The 17423-nt window shown below is 36.2% G+C and overlaps 1 protein-coding gene and 1 pseudogene across 3 annotated transcripts in view; both read right to left on the reverse strand.

Moving 5' to 3' along the window:
• The window catches only part of SNX13 (sorting nexin 13), a 151283-nt gene that overhangs the window by 89282 nt on the left and 44578 nt on the right, over positions 1–17423 (reverse strand). For all 3 annotated transcript variants that reach the window (XM_055420543.2, XM_055420542.2, XM_088833584.1), the window contains 4 exons: positions 9192–9304; positions 6751–6853; positions 2177–2266; positions 988–1109 (listed from right to left, as the gene is read on the reverse strand). In XM_055420543.2, the coding sequence (XP_055276518.2) occupies positions 988–1109; positions 2177–2266; positions 6751–6853; positions 9192–9304 (428 nt within the window). The remainder of the gene's footprint in view (positions 1–987; positions 1110–2176; positions 2267–6750; positions 6854–9191; positions 9305–17423) is intronic.
• Positions 13215–13868, reverse strand: LOC148778306 (mesoderm-specific transcript homolog protein pseudogene; annotated as a pseudogene).

Below are 17423 nucleotides of genomic sequence, written 5' to 3' on the forward strand. Positions count from 1 at the left end.
CTTCTTTGTATTGCCAGAAGCTAGTCCTATACTATTTATTCTGTGGCCAGGTAACTGTCAAAGAGACTCTAGTTATTCCAATAGAAAACAAATGCAAACTGCATGGGGTTCAAACAAATACTTCCTCTGTTACTCCAGAGGGAATGACTCTAGAAGATTGGGATCCATCCTGTTTATGTGTTTATATTTACTTTTACCACACACACCGACATACAAATATATATATATATGCACACCACACACACTGCATCTATATTTGCACATATTTATATATTTCATATATTATTTATATAAATTTTAATATTAAAATGCCAACAATAACAAAAACCTTCTGAGGTTTCTAGTAGTCAGTTGGCATTAGAATACAAACCATTCTTTACACCAATCTGAGACAAGCTCCTTAACGTCTAAGGTAGAGGACCTGATCCTGCCTTATGTTTTAGAATCCCTCCCCTGCCTTACTGTTTTATGACAGTGAGACACCTCCTAATCATGCCCAAGAGCGTCTTTCATCTTTCACTGCCAGATATCTGAATCATGTTCCAACTGTCTGGCCCTGCCACCTTGGTTCAGTATTTACTTTGAGTTTAACTGTACTAAATCTTATTTCCAGAACAACATAATAAAAGAATGATATTGCAATAAAAAAAAAAAAGAGTATCTGGGTATGAGGGGAAAAAGTATTATCAATAAGTGGGATGAAAGACTCTGAACTGTCACATGATTGGACAACTGGGGCCTGAGGAAGAAACTGACATACAGACATAGAAAACAGGGATTAGTCGAGATAAAACATTCTGCAGCTGTAAAAGAGTAAAGGTTTTTCAGGGCTCTAGTTCCATAAACTAAGAGTTATCCCACAATAACAATCTACTGCTCTACTTATCTTGGAATAACCAATTTTCTCCTTCCATTTAAAAGTTATTTTCCCTATTGATACAAACAATATTTAGATTTTTCTGCATAAATACAATGCAGTGACCTTACCTAGTAGCAAACTGAATGAGGGCATTCTGAAGAGTCTGCCTAATTTCAAGAAGAAAAGATTCATCATCACTTAGTGTATAATACCAATACTGGACATAATCCCTCAAGGAAAACTGGATAACCTAAAACAAAAATACAGGAAAAAATACAGTTTTTAAGGATTTAAAAAGTAACAGTGGCAAACTAAAACCTAAGAGGATTATTTGAAATTTTCATTTATCCTCTACCTAATAAATTGTGGTAGTAAATAACTGTTTTCATTACAAGAGCATCAATATGCTAAAAAGCATTTCAAAAAATTTTAAGTTATTTTGGTAGCCCAATTCATCCACTGACCAATTTTTTTTTTTTTAAATTAAAGAATTACCTACGGTGATGCCCTACCCAAATTCAGGTTAAAGATGGAGCTTGCAGAAATATTAATTTCCAATGCTAAAATACAATGAAGAGTTTTAGTTAGTTTGATGGAACGAGATGCAAAATAATATCAAGAGATACTAGTAATCTTGAAAAAAATGTTTTTTTTGAGAGTATGATCAGATTCATTGCAGTCAAATGACAAAAATGACATAATTCACTTAATTCTAATACCAGTGGTAGTGCCAACAGCACTGTTACCCAATAAACGGCAAATAACACAACACAATGTATAATTTTTCTGCAAATCAGATAAACTAAATAAGGGTTTATCTATAAAATAATATTTAGAATTTTAAGGTACACATTATTTACAACAGTCATATAATTGAGCATCAGTGAAAATATTTTGGAAGAGAATGATTTTAATTTTTAAAATATGTTTGAATGAAGCCAGTAATATCCATTTTAAAAAGTAACAAAACTAGCAGGAAAAACCTCTGACTTATCAAACCACTAGCTTAGTCATCAGCTGAAGAGCAAAAATTTTTGAAGAGCAACATTTTAACTCATAAAACAATTAGAATCACTAGCAGATGTCAGTAAAAACTTTTTTTCTCAATGTAAATTCAACCAAAAGGCTTTAAGATAAAGCAAACACATACAAATAAGTTCATAAATAAGACAGCAAGTTTACATAGAGAGTCCAAGAACAGCATTATACTGAATTTCCAGCATATTACATAAACAGCAAAATTATCTCTTAGTATTTCAAAAGAAATGCACCTAGCACACAATGTATGGAATTCAAATACCACATACTGAAACTCACTTGCTGGAGAGGTTCATCAATTATATTGGCACCTGTCAATCTTCTATCGATCTTTATAGTCCTGGCTTCCCGTTTCATTTCTTCTAAGCACTGAAAGGAAATCATAATGTTTTATTGCATAGTTTCTTGATTCAAAATCTCTAGAGTTTATTTCTAACTAAATATTCACTGTGACATCTCTGTCATTATCTTCAAGCTAATAAATAACCTATTTCTTGAGACTCAGGTATCAAGCAAACACCATGTCTCAAATTAACAAAACTAGATATCCTCAGAAACAATCAGCAAACATTATTTATAATGTGAGAAACTGAAAATATATGCAGAGTACATCATGAGGAACGCTGGGCTGGAAGAAGCACAAGCTGGAATCAAGATTGCCGGGAGAAATATCAATAACCTCAGATATGCAGATGACACTACCCTTATGGCAGAAAGTGAAGAGGAACTCAAAAGCCTCTTGATGAAAGTGAAAGAGGAGAGTGAAAAGGTTGGCTTGAAGCTCAACATTCAGAAAACAAAGATCATGGCATCTGGTCCCATCACTTCATGGGAAATAGATGGAAAAACAGTGGAAACAGTGTCAGACTTTATTTTTTTGGGCTCCAAAATCACTACAGATGCTGATTGCAGCCATGAAATTAAAAGACGCTTGCTCCTTGGAAGGAAAGTTATGACCAACCTTGATAGTATATTAAAAAGCAGAGACATTACTTTGCCAACCAAGGTCCGTCTAGTCAAGGCAATGGTTTTTCCCGTGGTCATGTATGGATGTGAGAGTTGGACTGTGAAGAAGGCTGACCGCCGAAGAATCGATGCTTTTGAACTGTGGTGTTGGAGAAGACTCTTGAGAGTCCCTTATACTGCAAGGAGATCCAACCAGTCCATTCTGGAGGAGATCAATCCTGGATGTTCATTGGAGAGACTGATACTAAAGCTGAAACTGCAATACTTTGGCCACCTCATGCGACGAGTTGACTCACTGGAAAAGACTCTGATGCTGGGAAAGGTTGGGGGCGGGAGGAGAAGGGGACGACGGAGAATGAGATGGCTGGATGGCATCACGGACTCTGTGGACATGAGTTTGAGTGAACTCCGGGAGTTGGTGATGGACAGGGAGGCCTGGCGTGCTGTGATTCATGGGGTCGCGGAGAGTCGGACACGACTGAGCGACTGAACTGAACTGAACTGAACTGTTGCCATATTTCAATGAAAATTTAAAACCATAAATGAGTGTTTCAGGTGAGTCAAATTAATAATGGTCTTTATTAAGCACACCCCCATTTCCTCCTCCTCCCTCCCAGCCCAAGAGTATACCGGCTGCCAAATTAACATATTTTTAATTAAATTTTATTAAGGGATGGCTCTCAGCAACTAAAAAAAAATAATTTCTTTTTGTCCGTAGTTTTCAAAAAGATCAGTGACCTGGAAAAACGGTAAAAGGTAGTAGGATACTCTTTAATTAATACAAACCAGGGCTTCCCTGGTGGCTCAGTGGTAAAGAATACAACTGCCAATGCAGGAGACACAGATCTGATCCCTGATCTGGGAGGATTCCACATGATGCAGAGCAGCTAAGCCCATGCGCCATAACTGCTATGCCTGTGCTCTAGAGCCGGGGAGCTGCAACTACTAAGCAAAAATGCTGCAACTACTGAAGCTCATGCACTCCAGAGCACATGCGCTATGCAGTAAGAGAAGCCACAGCACAATGAGAAGCCCGCACATAGCGACTGGAAAGTAGCCTCCATGCACCAGAGAAAAGCCTACGCAGCACAAAGAGCCAGCACAGTCATAAACAGATAAAAAAATTTTTTAAAAAGCACAAATGCATATTAAAAAGATATGTTTCAAGTTATCCCATACAACCTCTAAGATTTTTTCCATAAAATATACTTATAAATCATTTTAGAAAAAGCAACTCAAAGTCACTATTTATTTATACCATATACCAAAAAACAGATCAATAAGATTTAACTAATCTTGATTATGATTTATTGCTGTTTAAAATCATAATTCTTAGAATATTTTGCATCATCCTCTCTATGTACCATTCAAATGAAAAGAAACTATGGATGGCTAAGAAATAATTCAAAAAGAAAAGGCAAAAAATCAAACAATCCAAATGAAAAATGGGCAGAAGACCTTACTAGACATTTCTTCAAGAAGACAAACAAATGGCCAGTAGGCACATGAAAGGATGCTCAACATCACTAATTACCAAAGAAATGCAAACAAAAACTACAATGAGGTACCACCCACCTTACACCGGTCAGAACGACCATCATTAAAGTCTACAAATAACAAATGCTGGAGAGGGTTGTAGGGAAATTCCTACACTGTTAGTGGGAATGTAAGTTGATGTTGCCGCTATGGAAAACAGTATGGAGCTTCCTCGGAAAACTAAAAATAAAGCTACCATATGATCTGGCAATCCCATCCCTGGGCATATACCTGGACAAATCTATACTTCAAAAAGATACATGCACCTCTATGCTCACAGCAGCACTACTCACAATAGCCAAGACATGGAAACAAACTAAAGTGTCCATCAACAGCTAAATAAAAGAGGGGTGTTTGTGTGTGTGTGCAGAATACTTCTCTGCCAGCTAAATAAAAGGGGTGTGTGTGTGCGTGTGTGTAGAGTGCAGAATACTTCTCTGCCAGCTAAATAAAAGGGGTGTGTGTGTGCGTGTGTGTAGAGTGCAGAATACTTCTCTGCCAGCTAAATAAAAGGGGTGTGTGTGTGCGTGTGTGTAGAGTGCAGAATACTTCTCTGCCAGCTAAATAAAAGGGGTGTGTGTGTGTGTGTAGAGTGCAGAATACTTCTCTGCCAGCTAAATAAAAGGGGTGTGTGTGTGTGTAGAGTGCAGAATACTTCTCTGCCAGCTAAATAAAAGGGGTGTGTGTGTGCGTGTGTGTAGAGTGCAGAATACTTCTCTGCCAGATAAATAAAAGGGGTGTGTGTGTGCGTGTGTGTAGAGTGCAGAATACTTCTCTGCCAGCTAAATAAAAGGGGTGTGTGTGTGCGTGTGTGTAGAGTGCAGAATACTTCTCTGCCAGATAAATAAAAGGGGTGTGTGTGTGCGTGTGTGTAGAGTGCAGAATACTTCTCTGCCAGCTAAATAAAAGGGGTGTGTGTGTGTGTGTGTGTGTGTGTGTGTGTGTGTGTGTGTACAGTGCAGAATACTTCTCTGCTATAAAAAAGAATGCCATAATGCCATTTGCAGCAACATGGATGTGACTAAAAATTATCATCCTAAATGTCCATCAACAGCTAAATAAAAGATATGGGGGTTTGTGTGTGTGTAGTATTTTATACAACAGAGTACTACTCAGCCATAAAAAAGAATGACATAATGCCACTTGCAGCAACATGGATGTGACTAGAGATTACCATACTAAATGAAGTAGTTAGAAAGAGAAAGACATATACCATATGGTGTCAGTTATATGTGGAATCTGAAATATGGCACAAATGAACCTATCTATGAACCAGAATGACAGACACAGAGAACAGATTTGTGGTTGCCAAGAGGGAAAGGGGGAGGGAGAGGGGATGACTGGGAGTCTGGGGTTAGAAGATGCAAACTATTACACTCAGAATGGACAAACAACAAGGTCCTACTGTATAGCACAGGGAACTGCATCAAATCTGGGATAAACCATAATGGAAAAGAACATTTAAAAAAAGAATGCATGTCTGTGTGTAACTGAGTCACTTTGCTGTACAGCAGAAATTAATACAACACTGTAAGCCAACTACACGTCAATTAAAAAAGAAAAGGTTCATTACCTCAAAAAGATTTGTGAGCAAATTCAGAGAATACACATTTACAGGAGTTTTAAAGGGGGGGAAGAGGTAAGTTTCAGAGATTATTTAAAATGTAACACTAAGCATTAGAAAAACTGTATTTACTTATCAATATGAAAGTCTTATTAGCACATAATGGACATGTTAATAATTATAAAATTCAGTTACTGGCACCGACCCCAGATCATTTTCTTGTCTTCATACAAGAAAAATCATTACAATCCCACAATAAAACTGAAGGCAATGCGAATCTGAAGCCTACATCTACTACAGAATTCCAATTTTATTTATATAGTACAATATTTGGAAAAAAAGAAAACTTGCAACATGATAGACATAAAATTGAGCTTGAGTTAATAAAATTATAGAAACAGCATAGCCTAACTGCAAGTTCTACTTTTCAAGTGAGTTTAAGAAAAAAATGCCCATTTTCCCCGCTCTGGTTCCTATGCATTTACTTCATTCAAAACAGTACATTCACTGACATTTCAGTAATTTACAATGACATGATGCTGTGATGCATCAAAATTCTATGTTAAGACAGCAGGAAACGATTCCAAATTTTTATCTTTTCCTCAAATTGCATGCTCACTTTTAAAATCCAACATTCATTTTCTAAGCCTGATCACTAGTCTCTCATAAATTTACAGTGAGCATTAGTGAACTACAGGAAAATGTGCCAAGCCATATAAAGGCGATCACACTATCAACACTACGGACAGCAGGACTTTAAGGTTTTACACTCCTTTACCCTTCTCACCTTAGGAATCCCAGTTGATGTTGGAGGGAGAAATGAATGTTCACACTGCTCTAGGTACTTCTCTGAGTTTGTTTTTCCAAACAGGAGAGTAACGACAAAACCCCTGAAAGAAATTTAATTATAGATACAAAACAAAATTTCACCACAATGTAACACATTTTTCTGATATAATAGATGGCTTATCATGCACTAAAAAGTCAGTTTGTGACTTTGGCAAGGCAAGGAATTGACAGATTTTGTTAAGTTTTGAAGTTTAAAAAACGATAAACATTTTGGGAATTTATACAATAATGCCTTTCCAAGTTTTCATTCAATATTATTTCATAAGAATCTCAGGCAACATTTTCAAACTTTAGGATAATAAGCCTTCATTAATTAAGCAGGCAAGCTAACAATCAAGGATAAAGACAAATGAGATGTATTTCTGTTTAGAGAGAGATAACTTGCCACTAGGAATATAAACAAAGGCTATACAAAAAAAAGATGATCCAATTTTTAATTCATTTGAAATAAGTCTGGAATTTAAAAAGAAACATAAATATATCCCATAAATGTATTTTTAAAACAATTATGGAGTCAAAGTAAGATAATACTGGTTTAGAACTACTTTAAGTATTGATTAAATGCTATCAGTATTTCCTACATTTAAAATTGACCAAATAAATCGAAGCACAACTGAGTAAACAGGAAACACATTAAAAAAACTAAATTTTAATTTTATAATGATTTATAGTAATCTTACAATGATTGAAAGAGTATAGTAACAAGAAGAGAACAGTGAAAAATTAAACACAGTCTCAGATACTGAAAGGAAGATTTTCAAGGTCCTCTGCTTTTGGGGGCTATCTGCTACATCATTGTTCTTCAGCACAGGGAGGCGGGTGGAGAAACATACACTCAAGTCAACTTATGTCCTCAATTCTGTTTCTGTTTTAAAAGGCTGGCCACAGAATTATAAGTAAATTTCACTTATCTGTGTTGTATCAAACATTATTATTAAGAATCAAGTTGGTCTTGTATTTCAGTTTTACCTAGACACAATAAAATGCTTATATTACATTAATAAAGTATTTCTAAAAACATTATCATAAAACAGACTGATAAAATGTGCACCTTTGCCCACAGTGTGACAGTAGGAAAGAAAGCTAATAACAGTCTGATCTTAGAACCTAATTCATAGCTTCAGCCTTGAGGTTTAAGAAAAAACAGGTGCTGTAGAAAATTGCATGACCAAAAATAACAGAATGCCATTAAATAACCCACACTGGTATTTAAAGTATCCTAAAATAACAGTCCAAAAGGAGAAAAGAAAAAACATCAAAACTTTGAGTGGTTTTCTTTCCAAAGGTTTTTCTTTACATTACAAAATAAGTGATTAGCTTTGACTATAAGCAGAATGTATACATTATCAACAATGTATACAGGTAAATTGCAGAACTCAAAAACTTAAGTTTGACTAGCCAAAACCATCCCCAATAAAAAAAACACCTGGTAGCTTCCATAAGAAAATGTATTAATTCTCTTCTGACTTGCATGTTAAGTAGGCAAAAGAATAAAACATATTTTTTAAATTTACATGAGGAAAAAAACATTAAAACTAAGATGACTTTCAGTTATATTATTTTACTTCTATACTTTATTTATATTATTTTATATATTACAGAAATTATTTTACTTAATATATACAAAAGCCTGCTTTTGCTTTTAAAATTCATAAGGCATTAAACTATATAAAGCTACATTAAAGAAAGGAACATTGTTCTTCATAATGAGAGCCAAAATAAGAAAAATTTTTGACTCAGGAATTATCATACTCATCGACTATAACTGAGTAACCTGGGAATGCTTAATTAACTGATCCTGAGATGATTTGGGGATGCTTGTTAGTATATAAATTGAACTCCCCTTACTGCGGTAGCAAATTTCAGTGAGATCAATAATTTGGAACTGAATAACAGATCAATTTACGACATAAAATGAACTTGGATTTTCAGATCCTTTCATGTGCCTTAATGTTTAATCCAGAGTTTTTAGTGGTTCTTCCACAGCCTATCTACATTTTGCCTTATCTAAAAAATTTCACAGAACTTCAACAAAAGTATTTAAAAATTTTCCAGAACACCAAAAAGAATAAAAAATTCTTAACTTTTCAAATTATACAAAAAAGTTTATATCACCATAAACTGAAATTTATTTTTGAATATAACCATCCCTGCTGCTGCTGGGGGTATAAATCATAACTATCATAACTACTTTTATTTCTACAGGTATCTTAATTTTACTGTTTTTAACTTTGGTAAAAATAATTAGAAAAAACAGCATTCACAAAGCATACTGCCATTTCTCATGGTCATTCTTTTTTTCTCATTGAGGTCTCACGCTCATGTTTCCATTCTGAACAACATGACAGAAACTATAAAATTATCATTGAGAATACTTACCCACCCACAAAGCAGAGGATATAAAATGCCAAATAAAATATTACATAGGGTCCAAATGTTATTAGAGAAAGGACAATGCCAAGGCTTCCCCATCCCCATATGGACAGACTGGTCTGAAATAAAGAAGGAAAAAAATCTTTTTAATAAATAAATAATTTTCCATAGGAACTAGAAAAGAACCAACAAAACTTTTTCATAGTTTATATTTTTTCCTTTTAAGCATTTTACCGTACTGTTTCAGTAATTTTAAAAATATTTACCTTTGAAAGTACATTACTGGAAATTTAACTCCAACAATATATCAAATCTCTAAGTAGAAATAAATTTATCCTATATCAGCATTGTTTTAAAAAATCCACTGGGAAAATAAATGAACAAGAAAAAGTTACATAACTCTTGAATGATATACTGTCATGAGAAATGATAAAGCACTTATAATAAAAACATTTATATATTTATATATGCAATAGCATGCATAAAAAGTACAGATTTTGTTTAGAATACTCTTTTCTAAAACTGTAGCATGAGACTTTTTAAAAATTAAAATTTCAAGGTAAGAAATCCATCTCACTGAAAACTATCATATTTTTCTTTTGCTCAAATTGTGTGAGAGATTTGTAAAATTATAATTGCACAACTTACAATTACCAAAATTTACCATGAGTACAACAAAACATCTCTAAAAATTCTCCATCTTTATAAACAAATCCTATTTCATTTAGAATTACACTGTATTATCTATTAAAAACAATCATTTTGTTGAAGGCAAACTGGATTCTAGCAATTTATTATGAGTAAATAAATGTATTCAGTTCAACAAGTTCCTACATCCATCTGCCTTGTACTGTGAGGTATACAAAGGATGTATTTGTCCCACTCCTGCCATCAAGGAGCACAGAGAAGAATGTCTTACAGGAATGAAACAATTAGACACTGAACCAAAAGAAAATAATAGAAAATGCGCTAAACTGAACAAAATTAATGATCAAAAAACTATGGAATAGACAATAAGTACTATGGATTATGAGAGAAAGTTTTACTTATTTATTCATTCACCAGTCACTGATTGCTTCCTCTGTACTCTAAGTTCAAAGTGCTGGGGATATCACAAGGAATAAGACATTCTAATAAGGGAAGAACAACAAGCACACTCTCATGAACTTACATACCTTCATAAGTTTACATTCCAGAAGAAAAAAAGACAAAGAAATAAATATATTTAGTGAAAGAGGAGAGTGAAAAAGCTAGCTTAAAACTCAACATTTAAAAAATTAAGATCATGGCATCTGGTCCCATCACTTCATGTCAAATAGAAGGGGAAAAGGAGGAAACTGACAGATTTTATTTTCTTGGGCTCCAAAATCACTGCAGACAGTGACCGCAGCCATGGAATTAAAAGACGCTTGCTTCCTGGAAGGAAACCTATGACAAACCTAGACAGCGTATTAAAAAGCAGAGACATCACTTGGCTAACAAAGGTCTGTAGAGTCAAAGCTATGGTTTCTTCAGTAGTGTTCAAATGAGAGTTGAAACATAAAGAAGGCTGAGGGCCAAAGAACTGATATTTTCCAATTCTGGTGCTGGAGAAGACTCTTGAGAGACCTTTGGACTTCAAGGAGATGAAACCAGTCAATCCTAAAGGAAATCAACCCTGAATAGTCATTGAAAGGACTGATGCTGAAGCTCCAATACCTTGATCACCTGAAGCAAAGAGCCGACTCGCAGGAAAAGACCCTGATGCTGGGAAAGATTGAGGGCAGGAGGAAAAGGGGGTGACAGAGGATAAGATGGTTGGATGGCATCGCTGACTCAATGAACATGAGTTTGAGAATGTTTCTGGAGTTGGTGATGGACAGGGAAGCCTGGTTAACTGCAGTCCACAGGGTTGCAGAGTCAGACACAACTCAGTGACTAAACAACAAAATTAGTATCAGATGGGGATGAAGGCTATGGAGGAAAATAAAGCAATTATGACTGGTCTGAGAAGCTTTCAGTGATTAACTAACACATGAACAGAATCTTGGATAAGATTTAAGGAGAATTTAAGTCTTCCTATCCCCAAATAGTACTTTTCCATTTATTCGTATCTTCTTTTAGATCCCTCAGTAAAAGGCTTTTTTATTTTTTCTTCTACATAAAGCCTACACAACTCTACTTCATTCATATTTTTCTTATCTTTTTTCCTCACCCTGGCCACTCATCTTTTTAACCAGACGACAACACCTGTTGACGAAGTTTCTACTCCGCCTTCCTGATCAGCTCCTTGAATCAGCTGGGGATACTATTGCACCTACAGAAGTGGTCTGCCTTGACCTTTTTTTTTTCTGTCAAAATTCATTTTTATATATAGAAAATAAAGACTTATTCCAGTTGTTATACTTGAAGTTGCTAATAAAAAATTTTTAATCACTAGTTAATAATCCTGTTTTAACCAAAACAATGAAACTATGGCTTTAAAAAAAAGTTATTTAGCACCGTTTGCTTATAGGCCTTTCAGACTTTGTTCTTAAAGTTTCTGAAACTTTCCTGTCTGTAAAGTACAGGAATTGCTAAGCTACACGAGGAACCCTCCCTGGGACAACCAACGAGAAGGTTAAGCGGTCAATAAACATTCAGCCTCGTGACGTGGACTGTACAAGAGCCCATCCTCTCCACTTCGGCTCAGGAGGGAATTACCTCCACACACTAAGGTATGAAGAGTCCCACCATGAGTAGCTGGAAAGACCAGTTTTAACAGCATGTAACAGTAAATCTCTGGCACAGAGGCTACTGTCTTTAACATCCTGTGATTTTAGGAAATTCTGTAAATAGCTTAGATTTAGTTCAACTTATTCTGAAATGAAACACACTTAATAAGGTTAAACTACTCTGCTAGGGTAAGAGTCTGCTGGTTTAGTCTCCTTACAGAATATAAAAATATAATCCATGTAGGTAAATCATAGTCTTAAAGTATACTTAGAATACTGCATTATTTAAACCAAAGTCTAACAAAATGTCTACAAATAGAAGCAGCTAATGAAACCAAAACCAAAGTTATGACAAAGGAGACTCCCTCACTTGAAGCTGTGCCGCTTAAAGAACTCAAAGTCATTGAAGGGTACTGAAGGCAGCACCTTTATATGATTTCAATCAGGACCAGAAATCAGCACTTTTCAGAAAAGTCCATACACGTGTTCCAAAGACTCTTATGCAAAAGAATGTCAAATTTTCTGCATCGGTGAGCAGTAGTGCCCATCAGAACTTTTCAATAACTCAAAGACAAAGGCAAGTCCAACTTGATCAGATGTCAAAGGAATGGAAGGTGGACTATCAGGTCACCCTTACAGCTTCTGCTGGCTTTTTACTACATGCTGTTCACCAATGTGAGTCAGGTGGACTTCTGTAAGAGAAGTGTTTGGTGGCCAGGACCTCTTTTTGGGCATTTCTTCCTAACTGTAATATACAACAGATAAGGAAGAGGAGTTCTCAGGAAACACTAGCAGTAAAGAACACACCTGCCAAAGCAAGAGTCAAATGAGACACAGGTTCGATCCCTGGGTCAGGAAGATCCTCTGGAGGAGGAAATGGCAATCCACTCCAGTATTCTTGCCTGGAAAATCGCATGGACAGAGGAACCAGGAGGGCTACAGAACACAGGGCTGCAAAGAGTCAGACAGGACTGAAGCAAGCACAGACAGCACAAGGAACAGGGGAGGTAATATAGGGAAGCTACTCTGTCCAGCTCAGAATGAGTTAATAAGCCCATATTTGCATTCAAGAAGCCCCTGGATCCTTTAGCTATGGACAGTGGCTGATGTGGTCATCCAGAATCGACACTGTGGACCACAGCAGTGTTTTCCTATACAGCTACAAAAACCCTAGAGATTCACTGGATCCAATGGCCCATAGATAAAATGCATGGGAATGGAAATAGACAGAGCTCCCACCAGCATCTTCTGAACTTCCTCTCACTGATGTACTGCAAAGACTGTCATAACCACATTCCTATCACTGTCCCATATCCCTGCCCACATGTCCCACAGCTCAGAGGGGTGGGTATACAGCCTGAAGACTGGGTAAGATCTCGAGAGAATTCCTCATCAACTACGTGAGAAAGGGTGATAGCATGCCTCCATCTCTGAGAAGATTTTGGAGGAGAGAACGGTCAGTCTTAGAAAATAAACCTCCATTTGACAAAAAGAAACTCTAGATGGTAAGCAGACCAGATCAATTTTGCTTGAACTTACATAGCAGCTTCTGAGCAACAATATCCCTAATAGTCATGAGACAACAGATTGATCCTACAGTTCTGAAGTCCCAGATGCCGCAAAGCACCTCATGATGCTGCCCTGCTTGAGTGATGTGGTCTCGGTTTGTTGCTGAGGCCAAAGGCTAGGAAATTGAGAGCAATCACTCAATGAAACCTGAGGGTCAGACCTTCTGAAATTTTGTACCAATCTAGCTGGATGTTGGAAAGCCATGTAAAACCACGACTATCTCCAGACTCCCAACCACATCCCATGGAGAAGAAGATCCCATGGTAGAAGATTTGAAGTCCTTTGAAAGTAAAAAATTTGCTTGATGACTTCCATGAGTAAAGAGCAGGTGAAAGCTGGGGTAGGGGGGGTAGGGACTGCAGACAGGCCACAAGCAGGGGCACAGCCAACAGCCCCACTGGACCCACCCACTTCATCCTGATTAAGGTGACCTAGGCTACAAGACTCCATGTTTGGGGAACCAGGCTGTGCTTTCCCTGACTTCTACATAAGAGCTAAAAGTAGGCCATGGTGGCTTAGAAGAAAATACAGAGCATTTCAGTCCCTCTGACAATACTTCTGTAGAACACCCAGTTACCTGATCCACACTACAGTACTGAGAGATGGCCAACTACAAGAAACAGATGCTATTTCAACCAAGATCCAGTCAAATAGAACTTTCCACTGACTTTCCTGAAAAGAGTTCTTATAAACTCTCAGAAAAGCCAAACCAGACCATGACCCAGATAATTTATCCAACCTACCTTATTCAGTGAGATTTGACCCAATATTAGCAATACTACTCCTTCTTTACAAAGTTATATTTATGCTTGCTAGCCAGTTTTCAAAGCTAGACAACTTACTGGTTAATAGCTTACAACTTAAGTAAGTTAACAACTTACTATTCAGAGGTTTAAAAATGAAACCAAGCAAAATGGCTGTCTCTGGAGACGAAGGAAGGAAGGAAGGCAGCAGGCGCTTGGAGGACGGTACACAAGGGGCTTCTCAAATAGTGCTCAAATGCCCTGGTTTTTAACAAGGCACTTGCTTTAAGCAGTATAAACATGTTTCCATCTGTTTGAATATCAATTCAAGACATTTAAAAATTAAAGAGATTTTCAAAAAAGAAACATAATTATATAATCTAGGAAAGATTATTAACTCAATTATTTAATATGAAGAGATGTGCAACTGTCTAAAAACTCAAATTTTCAGAATCTTACAAGTCTCTTCCTACTTGTCGGGAAAATGGTAGCAAAAGTCATCAAAAAACAAACTCAATTTTAATTCATTCATTTGACAAATATTTGTGAATACCTACAGTGTGCCAAATGCTAGTGAGTTAACAGTAAACAAGACATTACTGTCACATGAAAAAAAAAATCTACAGAAGACCCCTTCCCTCAATTAAGTTAGAGAGAAATTTCTATATTCTGGGGACTAATAAAATTAAATATCTGCAATCAAGTAAGTCAAGGGCACATTTGTTTTGTGGTTAATCTTATAATATTTAACTTCAAATATTATATGATTCAATGAAATATCAGTATAGAGAACTGTCCAAAATTAAGGAAGTTTTATATTTAGGGTTCCCATTTATATGTTTGGTTAATATTATAATCTTATTATCCAGTGAGATTAAGAAAAATATTTCATCTAAAACCATTCAAAATTTTTGAGTTCTGATTATTTTCTTAGATGACACAGGATGATACAATTTAGGACAGTTCTGTACTGTCCTAAATTTTTTACAAATTAGAAATTTTTTACAAATTCAGAATGGAAGCCAAATAGAAATAAATCGACACAACAGTGATTTTTATCAAAAAATACTTCTCAGTAAAACAGTATTTCATTAAAATTACTATTTTCTTCTCCAAACACAATAAAAACACTGAAATATTCATATGTCTGCTTCCCTAAGGTTACCGACACACCAAATGTGAAATGGAAGAAACTTCCAAGATCATCTCCTGCAGTACTTCTCAAACTTTAAGGATCTAAAATGCAGGTTCTTAAAATGCAGGTTCTGGTCCATTATGTCTGGGATGGGCTTTGTGATAGTTTCATTTCTAATAATTTACCAGAACTGTTCAGAACTAAGGACAATTATATATCTATAATGCTACCGAAATTAATCCCTAAGTCCACAAAACCTTACAATTCCAGAACCTTTGAAAACCAAAACTGTACCAAGCATTCTACGTACATACCTCATGTCCTCCTCAGACCAACTTAAGAAGCAATAGAGAAGGTAATATAGCTCAGTGCTCAAAAAACATGAACTCTGGAGTTAAACTAAATGAAAATCTAACTTTCATTATTTATTAACTGTGTAACCACTCCAAGCCTTCATTTCTTCATCTATGTTGTATGGTTTTTCTGGGTAGTAAATGAGTCTGTGCTCTAGTGCAGGCATCCCTAACCTCTGGGATCTAATGCCTAATGATCTGAGGTAGAGCTGATGTAACAATAATAAAAAGAAAGTACAGAGTCCGTGAGGGTGGGATGGTTTGGGAGAATGGCACTGAAACATGTATATTATCATATGTGAAACAAATCGCCAGTTCAGGGTCGATGCATGTTACAGGATGCTCGGGGCTGGTATGCGGGGATGACCCAGAGGGAGGATAAGGGGAGGAGGGAGGTGGGAGGGGGGCTCAGGACAGGGAAATCATGTACACCCAGGGCGGATTCATGTCAATGTATGGCAAAACCAACCAATATAATATTGTAAAATAATTAGCCTCCAATAAAAATAAAAATTAAAAAAAAAAAAAGAAAGTACACAATAGAGGTAATGTACTTGAATCATCCCAAACCCATCCCCCTTCTCCCTGGTCCATGGAAAAATCGTACTCCATGAAATGGGTCCCTGATGCCAAAATGGTTGGAGACCACTGGTCTAGTGATCAATTTTAGCTTAATCACTATTATTATTTCTAGTTTAACAACAGAGAAACTAAAGTACAGAGAAGATTTTTTTAAAATGGTCCAAGGTCACACAGCTAGTAAGAGTGGGATTTGATTCTATTCAAATTCTGACTCCCGCTGCTGCTGCTAAGTCGCTTCAGTTGTGTCCGACTCTGTGCGACCCCATAGACAGCAGCCCACCAGGCTTCCCCGTCCCTGGGATTCTCCAGGCAAGAACACTGGAGTGGGTTGCCATTTCCTTCTCCATCTGACTCCTAAGGAACCTTAAAATTTGTCAGTTGACAACTACCTGAAGTTAAAAGTCACAGTAAGAAAAAAAAAAAAATTAAAATCATAAATGAGCAGTTTTTTGTTTAATTAATCAGCTTAATATATCTCCCAAGAAATTATAGTCAGAAAACTACTTGTAATGAATGTACTAAATTCCTGATTTGAGTACAAAGTACATAAATATAAAGTTTAAGTTTTATTAGACAATCCATTCATCCACATATTCCTTACATATATAAGGGAAATAATTTTGATTTCAAAGGGTATCAGTTTACTAGCATGCATATATCAGTTATGCATATCAGTTTGGCCTTGAGCAGGGAGACACACAAAGACATAAAAAGCAAGCCCTGCTGCCACGATGCTTAAGAATCAAGAAGTGACAATGTAAAAAGTCTTATATGCCTCCTGATAGTAGAAAGCATGTGGAAGTAATTTACATTGTAGTATTTCATGTCTATTAATTCATACTATCATTTATCTCATTTGATCCTCATCACAGACTTCTATGATAGGAAAGGTAGCATAATACAGTACTAAAAACAGAATCAGAAATTACAGGTTCCAGTTTGCCACTAAAGTTCTGTGTAACTTCTGCAATATCACTAACCTCTCTGATTCAGAATTCACACTAGCACAATCAAGGAGCTGAGTTGTGAAATTATCCTCAAGTCAAGTCTATCAAAGGCAGACTGATTAAGAAACTTTGATATAGAGCCAGGCATAAACTGTCCTGGTTACATGTGGAGAGTGGGGCTAAGTGGAAACAGCTATTTTCGATCACAGGAAGAAC

The sequence above is a fragment of the Moschus berezovskii genome, chromosome 3, assembly GCF_049115385.1.
Source record: "Moschus berezovskii isolate FMDL1 chromosome 3, NW_MosBer_1.0, whole genome shotgun sequence".
Taxonomy (NCBI): Eukaryota; Metazoa; Chordata; class Mammalia; order Artiodactyla; family Moschidae; genus Moschus; species Moschus berezovskii.